Source organism: Puntigrus tetrazona, chromosome 8 (assembly GCF_018831695.1).
Source record: "Puntigrus tetrazona isolate hp1 chromosome 8, ASM1883169v1, whole genome shotgun sequence".
Taxonomy (NCBI): domain Eukaryota; kingdom Metazoa; phylum Chordata; class Actinopteri; order Cypriniformes; family Cyprinidae; genus Puntigrus; species Puntigrus tetrazona.
In genome coordinates this window covers 12,214,065-12,239,277 of record NC_056706.1, presented here as the reverse complement: position 1 = coordinate 12,239,277, position 25,213 = coordinate 12,214,065, and the positions used below count along the sequence as shown (strand labels likewise).

The 25,213-nt window shown below is 38.2% G+C and overlaps 3 protein-coding genes across 3 annotated transcripts; 1 reads left to right on the top strand and 2 right to left on the bottom strand.

Annotated features, from left to right (window-relative positions):
• The first annotated feature begins 3,539 nt into the window (after positions 1 to 3,539).
• Positions 3,540 to 10,586, top strand: amigo1 (adhesion molecule with Ig-like domain 1). The gene is made up of 2 exons (XM_043246481.1): positions 3,540 to 3,734; positions 5,253 to 10,586. Exon 2 carries the CDS (start codon positions 5,347 to 5,349, stop codon positions 6,874 to 6,876), a length of 1,530 nt encoding a protein of 509 aa, XP_043102416.1. The 5' UTR covers positions 3,540 to 3,734; positions 5,253 to 5,346; the 3' UTR covers positions 6,877 to 10,586.
• Positions 10,587 to 10,778: 192 nt separating this feature from the next.
• On the bottom strand, positions 10,779 to 18,386 carry atxn7l2b (ataxin 7-like 2b). Its single transcript, XM_043246445.1, has 10 exons — positions 18,087 to 18,386; positions 15,959 to 16,027; positions 15,528 to 15,837; positions 15,272 to 15,444; positions 14,953 to 15,035; positions 14,659 to 14,852; positions 14,275 to 14,446; positions 14,021 to 14,142; positions 12,372 to 13,077; positions 10,779 to 11,067 (listed from the first exon to the last, which is right to left on the bottom strand). Exons 1-10 carry the CDS (start codon positions 18,376 to 18,378, stop codon positions 11,050 to 11,052), a joined length of 2,139 nt encoding a protein of 712 aa, XP_043102380.1. The 5' UTR covers positions 18,379 to 18,386; the 3' UTR covers positions 10,779 to 11,049.
• Positions 18,387 to 20,808: 2,422 nt separating this feature from the next.
• On the bottom strand, positions 20,809 to 23,500 carry sypl2b (synaptophysin-like 2b). Its single transcript, XM_043246559.1, is given in 7 exon segments — positions 20,809 to 21,519; positions 21,827 to 22,018; positions 22,345 to 22,549; positions 22,646 to 22,733; positions 22,736 to 22,763; positions 23,082 to 23,156; positions 23,378 to 23,500. Coding segments are annotated over 6 exon segments (693 nt in total). The 5' UTR covers positions 23,151 to 23,156; positions 23,378 to 23,500; the 3' UTR covers positions 20,809 to 21,408.
• Between the last annotated feature and the right edge of the window lie 1,713 nt (positions 23,501 to 25,213).

The following is a 25,213-nucleotide window of genomic DNA, read 5'->3' as shown; positions in this document are numbered from 1 at the left end:
TAAGTGCTCTTTGAAGCATCATGAAGCCACAGATTTAAGAGATCTCGTGTAAGACGGGCCCTAAGCAAGGACCTCTTAGCGGAGATGGCAAAAGCCACAAGCATGAAAGGGTCTAAATCCATCAATCCACTAAAGAAAGACAAAATCCCTGCAGTTATGCACTGAAGTAACGGATAATTCTGAATCATTTAGCGGCTTATTGACTGAGCTCTCCCCCTGAAAGCTGAAAGCAAATACTGCAGAAGGGAAACTGCCCCCATGAATAAACCACCTGCTCCTCTATTGTTACTATCATTAGTCTAATTATGTTATAAATAACCAGCATTTTCTGGTGTGCTTAGGAGTTATGTGTTATTCACTTTGCATTGACTGTTGTTGCTGTGCATTGAAAAGCAACAAGCTCATTTAACAACCAAAATCAGCGTATTAGAATGATTTCTGAAGGATCTGCTGAAAATACAGCAGCGTAATTATAGGAATAAATTACATATAAGTAAATACTAAATAATAAATAATATAAATAAAAGTTATTTTAAACTGTAGTATTTAACATTTAATTTTTTTTTTTACTACGGCCTGTTCGTACATAAAAAAAGTGCAAATAGAGTGAGAAAACTTGATGACTATATTTATTACATTATATTATATTATATTTATTATATTTTACTGACAAAATTACTGATTCATAATCAGCGATAGGAGCGTTGCGGAATTATAATTGATCTCTTTTACTGCTCTTTTTTAACTAAAGTTTAGCTGTGTTTATACCACAACTGATATGAGATGCACCTGCCGGAGACCAAAGAACGTGTTTACCATCTGCATGTGTCAGCCAGGTGGAGCACAGACATCGACTGCAGCTCTGTTTACCATTGTGGAGACAACACACAGATCCATTTGTCTGTTTAGCATTGTAAGCTATTGTTAGAGGGATGAGTAATTGTTGGAGAGCAAGAACAGAAAAGGAAAGACAACCTCTCTCAGTTCAATACATTTAAATGCTAATTTATAACCAAGCGGTGAGCTTCCTATATTGTGACTTGCCACGTCAACAGCAGCTTTTTCTCTTTTTTTTTCTTCTGCCTTCTTTCTCACTATATCGGTTGCCTTCCTTCCTGGTAAACCCCGGCTAAGCAGACATCCCAACAACAATCAGAGGGTGGGCAACCCAACCGCCACGGCTCATGTAAAACCACAACAGTTGCCAGGCAACGCTGTTCCCTCCACAGCAGGAGCAGGAGTCCAATAGAACATTAATGATTCTGAGCACAAACGCACTGGACTGCTGCTGTCTGCCAGATATTTTACTATGGTTAATTACGCAAGAAAGTGACTGCAAAAACACACAGATTTTTGCAGTTCATCTGGGCTAATGAAGAGGCTAATGGAGGCTCAATCTTTGGCCCAATCTGGAGCCTGTGGATGACTCTGATTGGATCCTTGTGGATCTGTACAGTGTCATCTTTATATTTCCAGCAAGTTTAATTACATGAATGACTCCAATCTGTCTATGTCCATATATGGTTTGCGTTTGACATCCTAATTTATCTAGTTGGTTGTTCACACTTCAACAGTGATAATAATTTAAGATGTATTCTGCTGGCAGTTTTTCCTGGCATTCAACCCTGCTCTTTAGCTCCCAGCTAACAGACGCAATGATTGTATGTGTTTTGGTCTATTGTGGTCTTGATTACATACTTGATACACGTTTTTGTATTTCTTCCTTTTGTTTTGTTTGCTCAAATTTGATATTTGGTATTTATGCCATCTCATGTCATTTGAAATGCAAAAGAAAATAAATAATAATAAAAATAAATTATATATATATATATATATATATATATATATATATATATATATATATATATATATATATATATATACATGTGTCATATACACACACACACACATAATTGTATTGCATTGACTTTCACTATAATCAAAAATGTTGTGTTTTATTCTGATACCTGATGCATCTATACCAAAAGTGCATTTTCATAATAAATAATGCAATACAAGAACCATTATTTTCCTCCTAAAGCCCAAATAACCTTTCAGTCAACAGTTCTTAAAAGTTCTTAAGTTCTAAATTATTGTAAAGAATCTTGTGTTAAATAAAAAGGTTCCATGGATGTTAAATGTTCCTCACAGAACTATAAAGAACTTTTAAGATTTGAATTCTAACTCCTCTTGTCAGTCACAATGAACATACACTGTAAAATCCATTAATGAGAAGCATAATCTAGGTACTAATGAATTTCTGAGCATTTGGAATGGTTTAGATAATGGGAGACTGATTTATTGAGGATTATATGGATTCATCCTTTAGTTCTGCAACATCTCCAGCCCACCTGCTGTGATCACCTTTGTTCTCTGGCTCTGAGATTTATGGAACAGTTCAAAAGCTCCGGCTGGAGAGAGAATCTGAGAGAAAAAAAGAATGACAGAGCCTGATGCCATTTTGCGGGTCTTCAGTGTCAACGGTTGCGGCAAGAACATGAATTTAGCCAACACACTCTCACCCAAATGGACCCGGTAACCTTCCAAATCAACCCAAGTCATGCTATTAATACAGCCATAAACTAATGCAGAACATGTCAGCAGAGAAGACAAGCTCAGTATCAGTAGAGCTAAAATATCAGTATCAGATATCAGTAAGAGCTCAAATGCATCTAGCAAATTAGTCACTGTGGCTCTATTCTGGGAAGTTGCAGAATTATTTATTTACTGGCATTTTTAGGTAGCACGCTGATGCATTCAGAGACTGTTATTCATTAAGGGACTTTTTTATTAGACAAAAGGAGAAAGGCAATTAATTAAAGACCGGACTAATGCAATTACATATGCAAGGGTGCAATTACAAACCTGCAGGAGCGTCAGTGTCGGCCTGTCGCAGGGGCTTTCACGGAAGAGAATTACACTTACTCTCTTGCATAAGAGATTACTTTGTTTGTTACAAGTGTCACATTTCTATCTTTCTATTACCATTTATGTAATATTTTAAGGCTCCAATATTGTATATTGCTCTGTGTGATTTTTCAGAAATGTCAGAAAAAACACGTAGCCTTCTTTTATAGAGTAACCATAATGGATTCAATTCTTTAAAAATGTCAATTTCAAAGCACTATTGCACTAAACGAAACAAAAGCAAAATAAATATGTTCAAGCATTTTTTTCTTTGTTTTTTCTTTCCCTTTTCCCCAGCAGATGCCTCGTGCCTGTCAGAAAATCCATTTTATGTACATGTTTTATGTTTGTGTTTTGTTGGCTCATCCGGTACAAACTGGTCATAATCTTGCTCTAAAATCTATCAGTATACGCTAAAATAGATAGATACTTTTATAAATGTGTAATTGTTTTATGAAATACTACAGGCGCTCCAAAAAAAGGATGTAAATAGAAACGAAAGTACGGCAGAAATACGGACCTCTTCACGGATGCTTCGCCTATGCGGACACAGACTCGAGTGCTCCAGTAGGAGCCGTTGGTTTTCTGTGTGTGTGTGTGTGTGTGTGTGTGTGTGTGTGTGTGTGTGTGTGTGTGTGTGTTTGCACTGTGCAGGTCTGCTCATGCGCCCATGAAGAGATGCTGCTGCTGCTGATCAGAGGTGTGTGCGCTGCGGCGGGCTTATTTACACCCGTTCAGTCACACTGCATCATAGAAAAGCTCTGGCGCTCCTTAGGAAATGGACTTTCTAAAGGGATTACTGTGTCTCCGCGGTGATACATCTCAAGGTTAGTACTGAGATATGGCGTTGAATCTCTTTCTTCACGTAATGTTATATCCTTGCCCGCGTTACGCTCTCTCGGCGCGTCTGCCATCGTTTGCCGTTCTGCGCTCGTGCTGGAAACGTTTTATTTTCAGTCTCTCTGAAGACTGCGCGTCTGCTCCTCTTCCTCGTCGTTTCCGTTTTGCCTTTTCTTTAAATGGGAAAGACGTGTCAAGCTGTTGTGATGTGAAATGCATAGAAAGAGACAATGGTTTACTTTATAATTCCAATTATAGGCGCAGCAAAATGCAGGTAATGTATTTATGCGGTTTTGGGGATTGTGTAATGTTTATTCCATTAAAATCACGGGTTACTGCATGCATACGGTAAATGGTGCAATGCTACACCATGTTGAGTCCGTAGAGGCCATAACACAGAGATCTTAACACTTACAACGAGTTTTGCCCGGAACGTTTATCAAATTAGCTTTTTCCCTTTGACATGCAAACACATAAAATACATACATAAATAAAATTATAAATAAAAAGCATTTTATTTATGTACAATTAGATACCGCCGTGTGGGCCACTTACTCTTAAATGAATGAATAGGTCAGAGCTTGTTTGTAAACCTATGCGCATGCATAAGGTTGTGCGCCTTGCGCGCGCGCTTGTCCTGACAATACTGTTTTCACATTCATTCATGTTACCTTAACCCGTTCAGACCCGAATTATGTTCCAAAGGACGCAAAACGTGAGCGTGCTTTTAAAAACCTTGTTGAAAAATCAGGGTATTTTATATATCATGAGTATTCAGGTAATTAGTTTGACCACCTTATGGTGACTAGATGGTAGCTGGTTTGTTTTCTAGTCCTAGACGCTTTTCTAGCTTTTACCAGCATGTTCTAAAACAGTTTTTACCAACTATAAACTTGGCCATAGAGTATATTGTCAAAAAAAGAGTAATGTTTTTTAATGGACATTGCGTTTTATTCTGAAGTGTTCAAGGTATTCTATATTTAGTCAGTCTAAAATAATACATAAATCTAATTTATATCAATAAGTAAACTTACAGGGGTGGTCATTTGGACTTTTCCGTGACCAGCTCAGGGTTTTTTTTTTCTTCACAATGCCACACCACCTACAGCTTTAACCTATATTTTCAGACAGACATAAAAGTTGAATATCAATACATAAGCAATGCAATAGACATTGGTTGTTTTACAGGCAAAGGGCTATAAAAACAAAATATCCATATAATCATTTTATTAGGCACAGACTGCAGATAATCTGACTCAATTCAAATACTAAATTATATAATAGAGTTATGTTGATATTTCCAGCCACTGTTTTAAAAACAAAATTGTCAAAAAGCAGCAATGAATTAACCATTAACTTTACAGCTTGAAATTCTGTGATTTGATCAGTAAATGACAGAAAGAGAAAGAAGTGTACAGTGGGACTAAAGAGGTTAACAATTTGAGAATTTGTTTTTGAAACGGTGTACAAAACATAAACCACTTTTGTTTCTTTTTGTCTTGTAGCTCTAAATTCACATCATCAGTCTCAGAAGCTGTTACTCCAAACAGCGTGGAAAGGATTTACGCAGCCACATTACTGAAGAGGATTCTACCACTTATGCTGCATCCACATTTTAACTGCGTGTCAGAGATGCCCCCTTCCATAAAGTGGTGCATTAGGTGGGCTGTCTGCTTGTCCTTTATTCTCGCACAGATCCCCAGGTCCAGAGGATCAGCACTGAATTGTCACAAAATGTGCATATGCGCCAGCAACATCGTCAGCTGCTCCAAGATGAACTTGACAATGGTTCCGCCCGAGCTGCCCAACTACACAGCTGTGCTGGACGTTAGTTTTAACGAGATAACCGGACTACGCGCACAATGGACCAAGCACAAACTTCCCAACCTCCACAACCTCCTGCTCAGCCATAACGGTTTGTCGTTCATCTCTTCTGAGGCGTTCATTTTCGTAAAGCAATTGCGCTACTTGGATCTGTCATCGAATAAACTGCGACAGCTGGACGAATTCATTTTCGAGCCACTGATACACCTGGAGGTTCTGTTGCTCTACAACAACCAGATCTCGCAGATCGACCGTACGGCCTTCTCAGGCCTCGCTGGCCTGCAGAAGCTCTACCTGAGCCAGAACCAGGTGTCCCGCTTCCCCCTGGAGCTCGTCAAGGACAAGAACCGACTGGACAAGCTGAGCCTGTTGGACTTGTCTTCCAATCGGATCAAAGTTCTCCCCATTCAAGACCTCCAGGCGCTGCCGGCCTGGATCAAGAATGGGCTGTACTTCCACAACAACACCCTCATCTGCGACTGCGAGCTGTACAGTTTGATGGCTCATTGGTATATCCGACGGCTCAATTCAGCTGTGGACTTCAAGGACGAACACACCTGTGTGAATCCCAGCCCGGACAAACGGGTGCTGCGTTTGTATGATCTCAACATCCACATGAACTGCAGCACATTTAAAGAAACCGACCAAGAGGCTTATTTGGAGCAGACGCTCACCCTCAGCTGTGATACCAAACAGCGGAACATGACCAAGACCTGGATGCTACCTGGAAACATATTGGTGCCTCCTGACGGTAACCAGAGCGATACAAATAATGAAATAAAGTTTTTCAATAAGGGCAACATACTTGAGATAAAATCGATACAACCTGAGGACTCGGGTGTGTACACTTGCTTCGCCGTGAGTGAATACCTCAACGAAACGCTCTATGTGGTGATCAGAGTCCACAACTTCACCATCAACGGCAACGGCGAGACCCTCAACACCGCGTACACCACTCTGGTGGGCTGCTTGGCTAGCGTGGTCCTGGTTCTTATTTATCTGTACCTGACGCCCTGTCGCTGCTTCTGCTGTCCCGACCAGGGCAAAAAGAACCAGCATGAAGACAGCATCCATTCCTCAATGCTCAGCGCCACCCCGACGCACGAGGATATGGCAACCAAAGCAGAGCTCAACAGGCACGTGGCCTTCATAGACCCCAAGGACCTGCAGGGACAGAATGGAAAGCTGAACCCTAATGGAGAGGAAGACGTGGATGAGGAGGCCATGCAGGGAAAAGGAAAGCGGAAGAAATCGGTGGCAGACTCGATTAGTTCGGTCTTTTCTGATACTCCCATTGTAGTCTGAGAGGGGATGTGTCTTTTTGGCTAGAGACAGTTCTTTGTTGTGGCTTTCCTGGACTAAGAGACTAAAGTACACAGTTTGCCATCCTCAGTGTTTGGCTGTTTCTGCAAAACCTTTCCAGCATTTTAATCTGTAGCACTTAAGTATATACTGTGAAAAGGTCTTGCCATATTAGTGGAATCTAAACTCGGAGTGTTTAGATGTTCCTGTGAGTTTAAGCCCACTAAGTGTGACTAGAGATAGTCTGGGTAAACAACAAATGCAATTTGCGATTTCTCAATGATCAAGCTAGATAGCTATAGGTTGAGAGACGTTAGAACATTAATACATTCTCTATATAATCACATCATAAGCATGAGCTTTGCAAGACTGCTAATGTTAAGAAAAATATAGCATAGAATGAAGCCCTTGTAGCTAATCATATTTACCACAATTTATCCTAACTGACCAATCTTATCACTTTTTGTAAAGCCATATGGAAAAAGGAAAGCAATGCACATTTGAGAGTACAGTCACAAGAAATTGATGGAAAAGTATGCGTTTCTGTGGAACGTTAGAAGTTGCTTTGAAACTGTATATGAAACATCCTTCTCCTATATATGGCAATGGAACAAAACAAAAAACTCAATTAAACTCAACTGGCTGTTTGAATCTAGACTCTTTCAGTCCAATTTCATTAGCAATATTAGATGTTTAAATGTTAGATACCAATATAATACCTCCATCTACATGAAACTATATTTAAATACAGCAATTTTTGAACACATTAACCCGCGCATAAAAAATGCAGAACGTGTGCATTTTCAGCCACTTGAGCTCATCTGTCATGACAACCAGGGAGTGACATATAACCGAAATGCTAATGCATTCTTTTAATAGAATGACGTGTCCCATCTGCTTGCATTCTCATCATTAAAGCTATGATGAATTGAGCCTGGATTCAACAGCCAAAACAATTTCGGACACTCAGACCTCTTCTCACTCTGCGTTCATTTGCACATGTGGTGGTTGGAGTCAGTGCCGACTCGTCCATAGTCAGAATGGATGTAATTTTTTTTTTTTTTTAAAGCGCCGATGTAATAAGCCAAAGGCTGGGGGAATTTTTAATGATTATTTTTTAGCTCTGACCATTAGCGTTTTCTAAATGAATTAAAAATCAAGTTGGAAGTTTGAACTCAGGTCAAAATTGCAGCGCTTAGCCAAATTCCCCTAACGTTCTGAGATTCTAAATTATTACTACAGGCTTACAGCAGCGATCTTTAAAAGACCAATATAATATTTGCATATACAATGCCATAGGAATCTAAAGAGACTGCTATGAATCATAATGTAATGCGTAAAGCTTGTTGGCTGTGTTCAAGGTAGATGACTAGATGCATTCCAACCAGATGTCAACATTACGCATTCCGATTACAACGCCATTGTCTTGCTGGACTCGAAAGGCATGATAGGACTCTTCTAGAACGCCAATGAATGCCGTTATAGAACCAGACGTGGATTTAGACCATCACAGTCTCTAGAACCCTTAATTCTGGGAATGCCACTTCCATTCTTGTGTTCCTGGAAAGAAATCGGACGCATCTCACGTGTTAACCATAACCGCATATTTATAACAGGGTCTGGTTGAGATCAACGGGAGCAATCGTAGTTTCCTCCGACCTCTTTCCTTAGTAACATCGTAATTACATCCTGTTTTGCGAGCGAGGAAGTGGGTGAAGCTATTAAATGTTTGATAGGTGGATGAACTCACAAACAGTATTATCTCAGGGAGAGGGAATGACAGATAATAGCAGCTATGGCAGACTGCAGTCATGGGCAGTTACGGTCTCTTACACGTCTCTCCAGCTGCAATCCAAAATTAGTGTGGAGGGGAGGGAAAGGCCTTACCATCATGAGCGCTGTGGGAGGAGGCCTGAGAGAAAAGAGACAGAAAAGCCAAGTGCTCCCCCTAAAACCACATCCAGCAGCTTTTCGCCCCTGTTGTGTATGTTCTTCTGAACTGTGTGTCCTTGGCTATTTCACTATGAGCAGACTTCCACTGTTCATTACTCAGCATTTGACAGTACATCTGTGCTTTTGTATGTGCAAACAGTGTTTGTTTTTACAGTGTTTATGAGATCGTGTCATTTTAGGTAGCTTTTTCTCCCCCTTGAGGTTCCAAAGAGACTCAACGAATTCCTTGTTCTTCTGTGTATTGTTGTTCCTATACAGTTGTCTAGATTCCACTTGTGACTATAGGATATTGGTAAACCTATTTTAATGACACTGACTGTAAAAGTCTTTCTCTGTCATGTATTTTGAAATTTGATCATCTATTTGTCTATATGTCGTTATTTAGGCACAGAAATTGAGATTTATTTAATGTCAGTTAATTAAATCTCAAGAAGCATCACAGACTGCATCAAAGTACCAAAACTCTGTTGCATTCATTAGAAATTTCAGCGTGAATTGCTGTTTGCAGCCTGTTTTCTTTTGTAATCAGAGAAAAAAATGGGGCAGGAAATTGAATTGTGAGAAGAGCGTTATAAACCAGAATGGAGAACGAAGAACGAAGGCAGGTTGGGTGAATAAAATCACTGAATAGCTCTGGCTATTGGTTAACATCCAATAACCAAAAAAGAAAGCTAGACAAACTATTTATTTGCTTTAAAAAACTGAAGAATTGATCGTAATAAATCTAGTAAATAAATAGAGTCATTTAGATTACACGTTGACTTGCAGCCTTTCAGAACATGAAAATAGACCGTTTTAGAAGAACTTGTGCAAATGTTAACTCTCAAAACTGTCCTGTATTAGCTTTAATGCTGGTTTAAAGGGGCTTTCATACCAAGAACGATAAACATAATAACAAATACAAACCTGTAATAATCATTATACTTCTTTACAAATAGTGCATTCCAAACCACAACTTTAACTATAAGGGCACCTATGGCTGCGATCACTTTTACAATTTTTCCTGCCAGCTGATGAACAATAATAAATAAATATATATATATATAAAAAACTCTGAATACATACAACTTCAACATTTAAAGTGGGAATTACAAAAGTGCAGCATTTACCTACAGCACAATAAACAATGTTTTGTTTATGTGGTTTTGTTGGACATGGAATAAAGTTATTGTTGCATTTATCCTTTTTGATATGAATTGCCTTAAAAACCTGGTACTAGAGATATGCAGTACTAGAGACTAGATCAAGTCCCTACAGTTCTTTACTAACGTTTAGGTTCTTAAAACGCTAGATTAACAGAATTCAAAACATGTAAAAATATCAACAGCATTTTACAGTTAGTCTATTAAGTCTAGATTTGAGTACATATATAAATTAGACTAACACAAAGAATCTCAGAAATGTAGAGATATCTGTACCAATTCTTAGTAAGCATCCTGATATACATACATACAGCTAGAACTGTGCAAACCCTAATTAGTTTGAGATCTAAAGTGTCAGCAATCATTACTAGGCTCTGAAAGCGAGAATAGAAATGCTGTCAGGTCCAGTATCAGAGCTAGAGGCCTTACTGTAAAAGCTTATTTAGTCTGAATGTCAAAAATGAGACTGATGAGTGCTGGGTTTCCCTCTCCTAAACCGAAACGGACTGCTAGGAGGATAACCCAGAAACTGATTCTGGACCAGCGGTCCTCCCACATGGAAGTTTACCTATGAGAAGTATCATTTATTAACAATATAAAAGCAAATAAAAAATGAAATGGACTGTTTTTCCTTTTTTTTTATGCTTCCTTTCCAATCATACAGACATGTTAGTTTACATTTAGCTGACGCTATTTTCCTGAAGGAACCTCACCCTTTGGCCTGTGTGTGTGAAATGGTGGTATCTAGCTGTTTAGTGTCATCTAGTGGCAAGATGATGCAGCTCGATTGATAAAGAGCGAAACGACAGAAACGTGTTGGCATATTTATTCAGAGTTCATTAACTGACAGTCCGTTTAGCAGCATAAGGAAGGTCTTGAGGTATTTCTATAATCATCTGCAGGTCATTCACAATCGCATTCATTCACATTGGAATATCCAGTATACAAAACACAGACACGCATACATACATACATACAGATACGTCCTCCTACAGTGAACTTCCACCATCCTGTGCATAAAGTCTGTGGCGAATACATGGCAGTGAGCCTGTGCTTCTGGAGGAGTTTAAGGCAGACTCCCTCAGTGAAGAAGCTTTGGCTGTTGGGAGAAAAGAAGAGCAGATGGTCAGGAAAAGGATCTAAATTCAGAGCTGAGACTCAACCACTGTGCTGAATTAAACCTTGATGATTCATCTTAACAGACTATCAATCTGTGACTTCCTATACTTGTTGTTTTATCTAACACGGTGTATTTTTATCTCTGAAGTGTTTAAAAAGTAAGCGTTGCCAGATTTCTTCAATAACTTTAATGTGGATTACATGTCTACCAAGAGCCGCTTCAGCTTCCAGACCCCTTACACACAGGTCATTTTAGGTTATTATTTAACACGTCACTTAAAACAAGCACTTAGAATACCTAGCACTAAGTATTTTCGTTTTTTTTTTTTTCATTTTAGTTTCAGGCCTGAAGACACCAACATTAGTGTAAATGATGTTCACTCACATTAGATGAATCATATCATTAGCCTAATAGCCTATAAAAGCTTTTTAATTTGGGTAGTTAAAAAAATAAATGAATGTTTATACAAGCACTAAAAAAAGAAGAAAAATAACTGTACTTTGTAAAAGGAAAATGTATATAGTTTTAGATACATATAAAACACTGTTTAAAGTATAATTAGAACCAGTAAAATAGGAATACTTGACCCAAATGGGTTTTTTTTTGGTCATCATTTATGCACCCTCTTGTTGTTCCAAACCTATATGTCTAAAAGATGAATTTTGAGGAAGTTCAGCATTCTTCAAAATATCCACTTTTATATTCAACACAAGAATAAAAAACCCCAGGAGTAAATGATAAGAAAATTTTCATTTATGAGTGAACTATCCCTTTAACTATGCCGTTTTAAGAAATTAAGCCTGAAATAAAAAAAAGACATTAGATTTTAAAAAAATGTAAAAAAAAAAAAAAAAAAAAAAAAAAAAAAAAAAGCTGACTGAAACAAATACATTTAAGAAGTACTAAAACTACTACAACAAACTATTTTAATATTAATAAAATACAAATATAAAATACAATTTTTAACACACACAAAGCAAAAATCACTAAAGCTTAAACTTAATTTAAGGTGAAAACTGAAATGTAAAAAAACACAAAAAACGAATTATTATAACATCAACATTATACTTTTATGAATCATATTTCGTGGCATCTTTTAAGACAAAGGAACCCAATGATGTAATGTGACATGCTTCTTTTAATATTAGATTTCACCTAAATGATTCATTAAATGAGATTCTCATGAGCTATTAAAGACTGAAGAAAAAATTAAGATGAATGAGAATAAAGAAAAAAAAAGCACAGAATGAACCTTTAGTTACTGATAAATGTGTTAAACATACCTTCTGTGCGCCTAGTTTCTTTGGCAGACTGTGGGAGGTTGATGCTGGTCTGCCGTCCCCCCCCCAGGACACCAGGCTAGAGTGAGTTTGGGAGAAAGAGGAGAGAAAATTGGGTTTAGGGGCACATGAATTGTTTTTGGGGGGAGTGGCATCGCAGGTCTTACGTTTCCTGCCAGACCCTTTAAGCCCTGAGGCCCCTCCCTTATCAGACTCTGGGGAGGGAGAGGGGGAGACATGCTTAATCAGCCCCTTCGTTTCAGGTGGGTGTGTCCTGCTGCCAAGTGAGCGTGCGCCATTAAATGGTGAAGAAATCGTAGTTCTGTTCAAAGAGGACTGCCGGTCTTTGTGGTGGGGAAGAAATAGGATTTTGGACTGCCCAGGCTTGTCCTTGTCCTCTTTGGGAGATTTCCGGCGCTTGCTGGCTTTGGGAGTCTCCTGAAGCTCCCTAAAACCCGCTTGCAAAGCCTGTTTGCTGGTCCGACCCGCAGGGTTACGGGGCCGGGCTGGGCCTGAGGTCGTCTGGGCTTTCGGTGGTAGTTTGGAGGCGGCTGTTAGGTTAGCGGGCTCTGATTGTCCTGAGGTGCTTGTCCTGAGAGTAGAGGTGCTGCGGATGGGTACTGAGCTGCGTGGGGCATCATGGGAATTGTAGGGGTTCGTGGTGTTTAGGGATTGATGAGAGCATAGTTCTGACACCTGAGGGATTTTCCTGCAAACATAGGATATACTTACATCAGAAAAAAAAAACATTGTGCACAAATACATTAAAAAAACAACCCATTTTGTAATTAAATAAATGAAAGCAAATAAATTCATATAAACTAATTTAAAAACATTTTTCATTCGCATTTAATATTATTACCAGATACATTTCTAGAAATTATTCATATATTTATTTATTTTTAAACACTTTATTACGCTGATAAAACATTTGTAATGAAAATAACTAAAATGTTAAATGAAGAATTAAAGCACAAATCTTAGATCAAAATAATCAGAAATTAGAAATGTTGCCCTGACAATTACGTGAAATAGGTTGAACTAATAAAATTAAATAAAACTGGAAAAAAATCTTAGCTGATTAGTAAAACATTAACTATGTGTGATAGTGGAACAAAAAAGATTTATACAGCTCATGAAAGCAGAATGGGCTTTCCATTGATATGTTTGTTAGGTCTAAAATAAATCTAAATATTGAGAAAATTGCCTTTAAAGTTGTCCAAATTAAGTTCTTTGAAATGCACATTACGAATTTAAATAATTACTATTTGATTCATTTACAATATGAAATTTTTTAAATATCTTCATGGAACATGAACTTTAATATATTAATGAAAAATAAAAAAACTTAGTTTTGAACCATTCAACATATAGATATGTATGATAAAAATACTTACTAATACTAAAAATACTAATAATTCAAAAGTTAATTCAAAATAATGAATATAACGAATATTTTTTAAATGAAATAACATTTTAATAAATAATGAAAATAGTAGAAGGATTTTAATAGTGCTCTCAGACTTCTAGACCTCACTGCATTTTCATGCAATCGGCTAAAAGTACTGCATGTATGCAATCAGCTAAACAGAAAATATAAGCCTCGTGAACGTCACAAGCTCATTGTCAGCTTAAGATGTAAAACATCTTACTTCCATAGATAAGTGCTGAGGTGCTGCTCCATCATAACACTGAAAGCTGACCGCAGGTGAAGCAACCTTCGGTCAAACGCTAACACACTTCGGCCAAGAACACGTGCCCCAAAGGTGCAAAGCTGGGAAAAACATGACAAACATGGGCTCATTTTCATGGGTTCAATAAGATGTTACTAGATGAAACTGTATTTTTTACATAATCTTGAACATAATCTAAGTGCTTAAATTTTGATATGAAGTAAAATACTAACACCCAGGGGTTTAGGGTGCAAGGTGCTTGCTGGTAAATGAGCAAAGTCCTCACGGTTCTCCCCGTCACTCTCTTCACTGGAGAGATCGGCTGAGAGAGACTCTACCTGCGGCTCCTCTGAGCGCATCGCCTCCTGCTTCATCTCTACAACACCCTCTGATGAATTCATGGACCTGTAAACGAACAAATTCAGATAAATGTCCTGTCCAAGTATCACGTAAGCTAGAGAGCTTCACTCTCCATTATTTAAACAGGAAGTTCACCCAAAAATCCGAATAGAAAGCAAAGCCCGGAAAGGTAGCAAATAGTCCATCCTTAAAATAGTCCACTGGTTTAGCTGTAATTTTATGAAGCTACGAGAATACTAGAATGCAGAACAATAGACCTGAGAATAGAAGAGTTAGTTATTTGGCATTTGTAGTACAGAGGCCCAATCTGAGACACAGGGCCTTCGTCAGGAACCTCTCTTGGCAAAGGGGGGCGCTCTCGAGGCTTTGAGCTCATCTTCAGCTCCATTACAAGCTGGTCGAAAGGTTTCCGCCTCCCTACCACTTGCCGGCGCTGATGGATGGAATGAATCTGCAGCAGAGAAGGCAACAAAAACACCAGCAAGAGATTAACGCTTCACTCAAGCTTTTATGCCGGTGTACTTGTTTACGTATACTAAAAATATACTCACATTACAGGTCAGCAGTCTGGTGCACAGTTTCTTTCTCTCAGGATCCATCACGCCGCAGTGCTTGTCCAAGTCACACTCTTTTTCTGAAACAAACAAATATGTTTCCTCTTGTTGAAACCATTCAAACAAAACAAAAAACATAGATGAGTGCATTCAAAACGTTTACGGAATAAAAAGATCGATTTCAAGTAAAATTAAATATCTAATTTATACTATTGCAAAAGATTTGAATTTAAAATAAACACTTTTTAAAAATCTATAATACCAAATAGACAAAAGGCTCCAAAGTCTCCAAGTCTGAGTTGCATCAGAGACTTACTAAGGACCTTCTTGTAGGTTCTGCTGTATGTTCTCGGTCCGTGCGGGTGAGTGTGTGAATCCAAACTCTTCTGAATTGGTTTCTCGACAGATGGGGGTGCTTTTTTTGGTGGTGTGGGCAAATGCAGAGGCGATGGAGGGGTTTCACGGGAAACTTTATCCACCTGCCAAGGACTGGAAAATAACACTTGAATGAAATGACACTAAAATAAACAGAGGGCAGGTAAGATGAAGATAAACTGCACTTCGCTCCTCACTTGCTTCCTTCACGCTGTGGTTTGGAATGTCCCTTCTGTGGGGAATGAGGTGGTGGGACTCGTGGGGGTCCAGCCCCCTGGTGCCTGCTGTCTTGAACCTCACAAAGGCTTCCATGTTGGGAAGGGGGTCTCCCCTGTTGGGGTCGGTCAGGAGAGCAGTTGGATGGCGTAGCGTAGAGCTCACTGAAGAGGCCGTGACGGCGCTCACAATGCTTCTCAAAGGCCTGTGGCTTCACCACCTGCCCACAGTGGCTACACACCACCAGGAAGAAGTCATCGTGCGCTGGGCAGTGGCCATATATAGACATGTCTGTGAGGACAAGAAAAATGTTTTTATGTGGGGTAAGGGTTCACCCTGAATATAAGATAAGATCGTTTCATTCATAATTCTTTGCAATATGCCAATCATAAGCCTATGGACTCCTCCTCACCCTCTTTCTTAAGAGTCATGGTTTCCATTCGTTTCTTCACATTTTTGCTGCACTCTTCCAGAGAGGACACTAAAAGAGGCAGTGAAACAAACAGCCCATCAAAGCAGGAAATGAATCAAAAAGCAAAGTGAATTCACACTGACACTCCTTTCAAGTATCTATCTATCTATCTATCTATCTTTATATATATATATATATATATATATATATATATATATATATATATATATATATATGATATAATATATATTACAAATAACTAACTGCAATTAATTTTGTAATTCCAAACATAGTCAGAACTATGTCAGAATCAGAAAAGGCTTCTTTTTTTATACACCTAGGATCTGTGTATTTGCTTGGTTAGCATCTATGCTGAAGTTGAGAAAAATGACAGGTAGACAGACAGATACATAGTACTTATAAAAAAAATGTTGCCTTGGCCATTTTAATAATTATTAAAACTTCAACAAAAATTAAAATTAAAAATATGACATGCTAAAACTGATTAAACATTCAAATGAATACTATTGCCTATCATACTAAAACAACACTGTTGAGGACAAATGCATTGAGTTTACTGTGTATAGGTCGACTGAGTCAGATTAGGAGCTTGTAGGTGTGAAATGAAACCGCATTCGTGAGTAGGATGGAAAAAAATGGTTGCCAAAAAGAAAGTTTAGTGATCAACTTTAAAGCAATACTCCTCAACTTTTTTTTCTTTTTTTGGAAATAGGTTTATCCTCCAACTGCCCCAGAGTTAATAAGTTGAGTTTAACCCTGGAAGCTATTCAGCCGATCTCGGGGTCTGGCCATAGCACTTTCAGTTTAGTATAGATCATTGAATCCAATTAGACCAGTAGTATTGCTTTACATCTTATTGGCCTGTATCTTTTCCAGCAGTTTTTAGGAATAAAATAGCAATAAAAGTTTTATTATTTTAATATAATATTATTTGTAACTCATTTTAAGTCACTCCCAGCTCTAACAACAATTAAAATTATGTCATATTTTACTGACTTCTGACTCTACGAATCACTTATGCTGCGTCACGCTTCGAGGTAGAGGTCAGGCAAGAAGCTGGAAGCACTCGCAGGGGCTTGGAAGAGCTACGATAAAGGGAAAAAACCCCACACTGTGTTTATCTGAAAGAAGAAAATTATACACATCTAAGATGTATAAATAAAATAAATGTTTTTGGGTGAAATATTCCTTTAAGATGTGTTATGGGACTTCCAGGGTGGCTGTACTATTGTGAAGGTGGCTCAGGTGAAACAAGGCAATTCATGTACTCCTGAAAGTTTGCTGAGGCACCGTAGTTCACCCTGGTCCCCCAGCTGAAGACCGCTTTAGACAGACCATCAAACATCAAAGAAACTCTGCCTAATGTTCTCATTTCTAAGGACCACAGCTCACCGCATTCAATAATATGGGCCATTTCCTGTTTTACATCAAACACATTCACAAGACATGCAATTATTGTTCTCCGTTGATAAGCAAGACCAAGTCAGTGTGCAAAATATACAGATATAATATTAAAAAACTGTCAAAGCAAGGGGAGTTTGATGTGAAGATGCCTCTTGATTGTTGGCTATTGAAAAGGGAAACATCAGCCCAGCGTTTCATAATACTGTCACCTCATGATAATCTGATAATAATGAGATGTTCTCGCGACGAACAGAGCAATTACGAGCCCTTGAGTGTTTAAATGGGTTCAGAGGTTTATTTATCTTGATAGTTGTGTGGCCAGAGACTCGTCTCCACCTTCACTTCCCGTCGAGCTGGCTGTCAGATCACCTAAGATGACATACTGAGACGCATCTTTTGGCTTTAAAACTCTAACCAACACGACAACGTACATTGAGCTCAGGCACAACGAGAGCTCATTTCAAGACTCTATATGTTAGTAACGTTACAGCAAATTTTCGTCGGCTAAACGGAGCGCTAGGACCTGGGAGATTTTCCAAAAGTACAGTGTGTAGGATCGCAACCCATGCGGCGCTAGGACCCGGCGGGGCCTTTGTTTGGGTCGTGGTGCCGGGGTTCGCTCTCTTCAAACAAATCCATTTCCTGTGCTCACTCGACGCGATAACAGCCGAAAGTACCGAGAGCTCCGCGTGATTTTACTCACCCTCCGGCGTGGATACGTTTGCTCTGTCGATCCAAGTGGTCCAACTTTGCCCTACAAAGTCAACGATGGAAATCCGCCGATCTAGGGCAGCCATTACCGATTTAGCGCGTGCACGATCCGCCACCATCACGACGGGGGCGCATTGCGACGTCATCTTGCGCGCTCCCGACGGATTACCTTCTGGCGATGGGAGGTCCGATTCAATTCTGCGAGTCGGTTCTTTTGAAAAGTTCGTGAAAAGAACCGGCTTACCCAAACAGAGGATTTGTTTCAAATAGATGCATATATACATACATATAAACACAACATTTAAAATGTTTTGCTTTGACCACAAACATATTTCGTTTTTTTGTGTGACAATGAATTATGTTTTAGAGACATATTTTAGTATTATTGTTCTTTAAAGAATATATTTAATTTTGCTGACATAGCTATTTTTTACAGAGGGGGATTAGGATATTTCTTTCTCACTGCATAAATCAGAAAACACAACAGACGGTAACAAATTTATTTAAGGAATTAAAAAGATCCCTTTGCAAATACCTTCAGCAGAATATGAATTGCTTGGTGTATGCAATGTACTAGAGATTTCTGGCTCAATCATAAACCAAAACTGAAATTTGAACTGCCTTTTAAAATAACTTGTAATAAAAAAAGAAGACATGCTGTCAAAAATGGACCAAATATTTGGAAAGCAACGGTTTTGCCTGTGACTTTCCTTAAGTAACTCCCACCCATCGAATTATCGCTTCACTTCGAACAGGATTGATTCAATTGACTCGCTCGGATTGATTCATTATTTAGCTAATTGTCAGTCTGTGGACGGATTCAAAGCTTCTTTAAAAGATCCGACTCAAAAAACAAATCGTTCACGAATTGAACATCGCTTCAAGCTCGTGCACTTGAAACGCTGGAAATACCCATATTAGAATACCATTTTTATTACATCATAATCTTTAAACAACCAGCATAAAGAAGAGAGTCTAGGGCTGGACGATACGTATCGATATATACATTAAAGCCGGTTCTTTGATTAGCGGTAAATCTCCACTTGTTTTAAAATGGAGCGCCAATTAAAGGGAATCAAAAATGAAAATGTAATGTTTATCTGTTTATCCCCAGGGCATCCAAGATGTATTTGACTTTGATTCTTCAGTAGAACACAAACGAAGACTTAACTTTTAACTGTTCCAGTCTGTCAGTCATATAATGGAAATCAACGGATACCAAAAGTACCAAACACACACACACACACACACACACACACACACACACACACACACACACACACACACACACTAAACCAAATAAACGGCTGTTAAGACACGAAACGATCGGTCTGTGCAAAAAACTACTATATATATATATATATATATATATATATATATATATATATATATATATATATCATGGCTCATAGAAAGTCACTAATAAGACATCTATGTCAAGCTGTCTATGTGACAGAGCACGTTCACGCATTTAATAATTAGGCTGCAGCACGTAACATCACTGAACTAAATGATACATTTATATTAATGATAATGATACTGATAATGATACAGTTATTAATATACATTTATTAACAATAAAGATTAAAAATAAGACAACACACATTACAAATACGTTGTTGTAAATTAGTCGTGCAGCAGTAATAACGAAACCATAATATACCATTTCAAGCAAAATTATCATTTATTCATATTTACGTCATATTTAACATGTATAAGTTTTATTAAATGTCAGTAATAAACTGCGCAAACGATAGCCATCACGCAGATCCCAAACGTGTACCGAAGGATATAGTTGATGCAGTAACTCCCCATCAGTAGTACTATACTGCCACCTGCTGTTGTGTAACTTACAGAACAACTGTTCCTATGTTGAGATCACAAGCAAAAATAAGTTGAGACGACTAGTGATCACGAGAAAACAAGAAGGTAAAGAAAATGCATGGCCACTTAGAACTTATTACTGTATTAATAGAGTGCATCACCTGCCTGAAGATATTGCGCGTACTGTTGCTCGCGTTGTTAGCAGAATATAATCGCTGCATGTGGTGTAAAATAGACAGAAATATTATGACTAGAAAGTTGTCTGTTCGTTCACACAGGCACGAATTTATTAGCAGTTTCTTTAGTCTTTATTGACTACCTCCACTGATCAAAGCATTCGGCACGGTAGTCAGGGAGTGACGTCACCTCCCAATACAGACACGCCCCTAGTTTTGCCCCCGCCCCTCACTTTGATTGATAGCGTTGACTTACACATCGGAAATTAAAATGCAAAAAGAATTGCAATTTCATGTGAATTTTGGCATGTTACATGCATGACGCAGAGAAATTGAAAAAGCAAATGTGGCAATTAATATTGCTCTTTAAAAAAAGTTACAACTGGACTTTTCATTTGAAATGGGGCGGTCACTGCACGTTCAAACGGTACTGCAAGATTTGCAATTGCATTTGGATTGTTACATATGCGTCCACATATTGAAAACGTAATTGAAAATACAATTTGCAATTCCATTTGAAAAGGTGAGGGAGATTTACTGCTAATTTAAGTATCTGTTTTACTGACGAGATGCGCATTGTATGTCGATATCGCCCAGCCCTTGAAGATACATTTTGGCCAAGAATATGCTTTTTAAATTTAATTAGAAATTAATTTTAATTTCCTTTACCAATTAGACATTAGAAGAACACATGGGCCAAAAAACAATACGATGCACAATAAAACAAAACAGGATGATTTATTTAAGACCTCTAATATTGGTAAACAAAGACAGCATTTTTTTTTCATCAAGTCGTGCCTGATATAATGTAAACATTTCTTCGATATAAACCAACTAAGTTATAAGGCACACAGTTCATATGAAGCCATTTCAACCACAAGAAGCAGAGTGGAAAAGTTAGCTCTGAGGTGATATTTTATAAAGCCAAAACCTACTAATCAGAACAGCAAAAATAATACTTCAGTGAACAAGAGTCAAAAACATTCAGTACATTTTGTTCATGTAACAAGTTCAAACAACCGTAAAGAGATTAAATGTACATTTTTAATTATGCAACTTTATAAAAACACTTTATGTACTAATGTACTCTTGTACCTTTTCTAGTATACAGCTTTGCTGTAGTGTGTAAAATGCACATCTAAATTGGACCATAAATTAACATAGCAGAGATAATCTATGGACGACTTTTGGTGGATTTGTAACATAGGTCAAGTCAGGTACATTCGTAACATTAGTTGACCAGGTGCTATGTAGCACCGCTTTAATCCCGAAACAACACCTGCTTGATGAATGTGGATGTGACCTGCTGTTTAATTATGACTGTCCTGCTCCTGCTTGCTGATTGGCTGACTTGTGCAGCGGCGTCTCCTTGTAAAGAAACCAGCAATTTCCTCCCCACAGGATAAGGTTGAGGAATCCGAAGATCTATAAAGATTAATTTAATTAACATTGCATAAATCATAAATACGTGTGAATAAATAAATCGCAAGTAATACTATTAAATTATCTATGACGTAATGGCTTTAGTATTTTCATATACCAAGGTGACCAGATGTGCCACTTCCCGGGGAGAATGTAGAAAATATACAGAATCTAGCTATAGAGCAAAGCAGGTCTTCAAATCAACAGAAGCGCAAACATCTGTTTATTTTAGGCAATCTGAAAATCCTGTGCTGAACGCGTTCTCAGGAAGTGACACGTCTTGTCACCTTATATATTATAAACCTCTTACCACAGAGGAATTGAGGCGGCCCATTAAGGGGACGTGCCCAGCAGTGCAATTGTTGTCGCTGTTCTTACACATGTCATTTAGGGCCACAAGTGTGTTTGGACTCGTTGAAAATTTCACATCATCGAGGCCTTTTGCCCATGCAGATGAACACACCAGCCAGAGAAAAGTGAAGATCCCAGTTAAGAGTAGATCCTAAAGACAGTAAAACATATATTTTGATATTATATATAGATTTTCTCTCTCTCTCTCTCTCTCTATATATATATATCTTTCGTTTAGACTAACAGTTGTTGTCCTAAAACCCACCCCGTTTCTTCATTTACACACAAGTGGAACTCTTCACACCCCACACAGTTCAGAAACAGTTCACAGATAACATTAACATTCTAATATAATCCACCACTGAATATAAAAAGGGAGACAAATTTAAAAGAACGCACAGACATAGTGGAGGTTTACAAACTTACACAGAACTCTAAAAATAGACACAGTATGAACCTGAATCTATAAACACTCACAACGTTGGGGCCACGAGGAGATTCACGGTAGATGTGCTGGTAACCCAGATACAACACAAGAGTAGCTGTGCTGTACAGGAAAGCCAGGACCCCAACAGCTACAAAGAACTCGGCGGAAGATGAATAGTCTCCGGTCAGTTGCTTGATTTTGGTCACTGTACCGTTGACGTCGCAGTCTGGGACGCTGTATTTCTGGTTATTGAGCCTTTGCAACAAAGAACAATAAAAAATGAAATTCTGAAAAAAAATATTTACTAAAAAACGACGCGTGTCGTACGTATGCGTTAATCATATTGTTTACCTGAACGGATAGCTGAAGGATACATTTATTTCTGCGCTGGCACTGTACTTGCACTTGATGTTGAAGCTGCTAGAGCCAGAATATCCCCAGTTGTTGCAAAAGCAAAAATAGCAAAGATCTGTAAAGACAAGCGGTGGAGGTGGAATGAATGAATGTTTATAGGAACACAGTGAAAATTCAAACCAAAGGAAGTGTGCAATTTTTTCAACTTAACTAAGACCAGCATATGAGGAAATCATTTAAAAAAAACTATGCATTGCTTTCTGCTTCCCTTTTTAAATGGTCAATTTTAAAATTGGCATTGCGGTAATCTGGTGCGTATACCTTAAATATGATAGAGGCGAGATACATATTTGTTGAATAATATTTAGTCATTTTTTCCCCTAATAACTTCTGACGTACCCACAGAGTTGAAGCTTAACTAAAAAGCACGTACCCATTCCAGGACACGTATAAACCCCAGGGGCTCTTTCAGAGGGCTGAGATCTAACCGAAATCCGTTCATCGTTTTCTGCAAATAAAAAAAAGCATCGATAGCGGTCCGTCTGTCAGGAAATGGTGCGACAACCAAGCATCCGGAAAAGATAAGAAGCGCGGCACATTTTTCTCAAAAACTCAATTTCATCATTTCTGTAAAATGTTACATTTGTTTTAAGCGAATAGCATTGCGTAAATTGCAACGAGCCGAGAGTTTTGTTGCACCGAGTAAAAAGGAAAATTGAGAAAGTTTACCTCTTTCTAGACAACAGACAAACAGCAGAAAGTTGTCAAAGTTCCTTTCCTTTTTCTTGTTTCTGCTTTAGGCATGGTTTTGACCACGTGATTCGTGACGCGCTACCGCCACCCGGACTCACTGATGCACGCGCGAGCTTACTTTAACTGTAGCGTCTTCATCTTTATCCTCATTAGCCTGCAAAAATGTTTTCATGCTAATAAATTGCATTGTGCGTAAATATTGGCATTTCTGGTCATTTGTTTTAGTTACCAAAAAGACTTAATATAAATGTGTCTTAAGCTTGATTTATAGTTTTGGACCACAAGAGGACGCCCTTACCTAGATGTAGTTCTCACACTATCAGCTTACTTTGTGTTCTTCACGTGTAAATCTGGCTTTTGCAATGAATACCATATTTTAATGTTTGTTAATACATACTTTTTTTTAACAAATTGGTATTAATATTACATAATACTGTAAATAAGTACCTTTTTTTTACTGCCGTTTTGCCCTGCCCCATATTCTGCCTATCTTCCTTGCTATTAGCAAATGCATGTTTTGATGGGGGGAAAAAAACATTTTTAAGCAATGCTATATCCTAAAAATTGTGAATTTGGTTTAAAATGATAACACACAGGATAGCTGACCTAAAAGTGAAAATTGTGTCATCATATACTTCTGACTTTAGCCATTCCATTTCATGACATGGGAAAATAGATGGGTTACCGTCAACTGTTTGGTTACCAGCATTTTTCAAAGCAGGAGTTTTGTGTTCGTCAGACGAAAGAAGCTTATACAGGTTTGGAGAGTTATTACAGAATTTTAATTTGTAGGTCAACATTCCCTTGTTTCCTATGTTGTGTAAGGCAATGTCTGGTGAACATCATTAACATACATTGGGTGGCCTAAAATTGAATGTGAAAAAGAACAGTCTGTGATAGGGAGTTTCCTGCCAGATATGGGGTAATAAAAGCTTTTTTGTTTTTCGTCTTAACTTTGAAAAGTTGCCTAGCTCTCAATGGATAGGAGGTGCCCAGTCAGTCACTAATGAGGAATTCAGGTCATCCTTACTTGTGTGACGGGTTTTTCCACCCATGCAGAATAGTATTATGCGCTGCGAAGTTACTTGGGCTGATATTTAGTACTATAATACTCCTTACAAAAGCGATACTTAATTTATTTAGTGAATAGCAAAATGTTATCCTCTAATAGAAGAGGCGAGATGATATGAATGGGAAGCACGTGGTTCTTGGCCAGCAGCGCAGATCTAGAATAAGCGTGACTGCATATCAGAATCACAGAGAACTGATGGGAGCCTTTTTCTGTGTCACATGGTTTGTGATCATGGGATAGGCTATCCATGCCAGAGCCGGCCATTATCACATGTAGGTCCTACTCTCATAAAATAGGTAATAATGTAATAGAATATTTGAATATTTAGTACATAAATCCATTGTAAGGATGTACGTGAAATGTCAACTTTAACGCATTGAATGCTGCCATCTAAACTACTAAACAGTTTAAAAGGACAGTGTTAAAATGAATTACCTGACCCTTCACTTTGTTGTATTTTCCATTTTTCCATGTGTCTTCATGAAAAATATTTTTTGGTGTAATACAATAATGAAATGGTTAGAATCTGGAGGAAGATGTACTAAATTCATCTATTATAATATGAGTCACGGGGCCTTTGTTAATGCATGGTTATGTTGTAGGCTGAACTGTGAAGTGCATCAACAGATGCTTCTTTCTTCCATGATGCACATTGGAGGAATGCACTAACATGCTGAATTTGATCTCACTGAGAATGTACTGACAATATGAGTCATGCACTTGCTGTTGTTTAGACATAT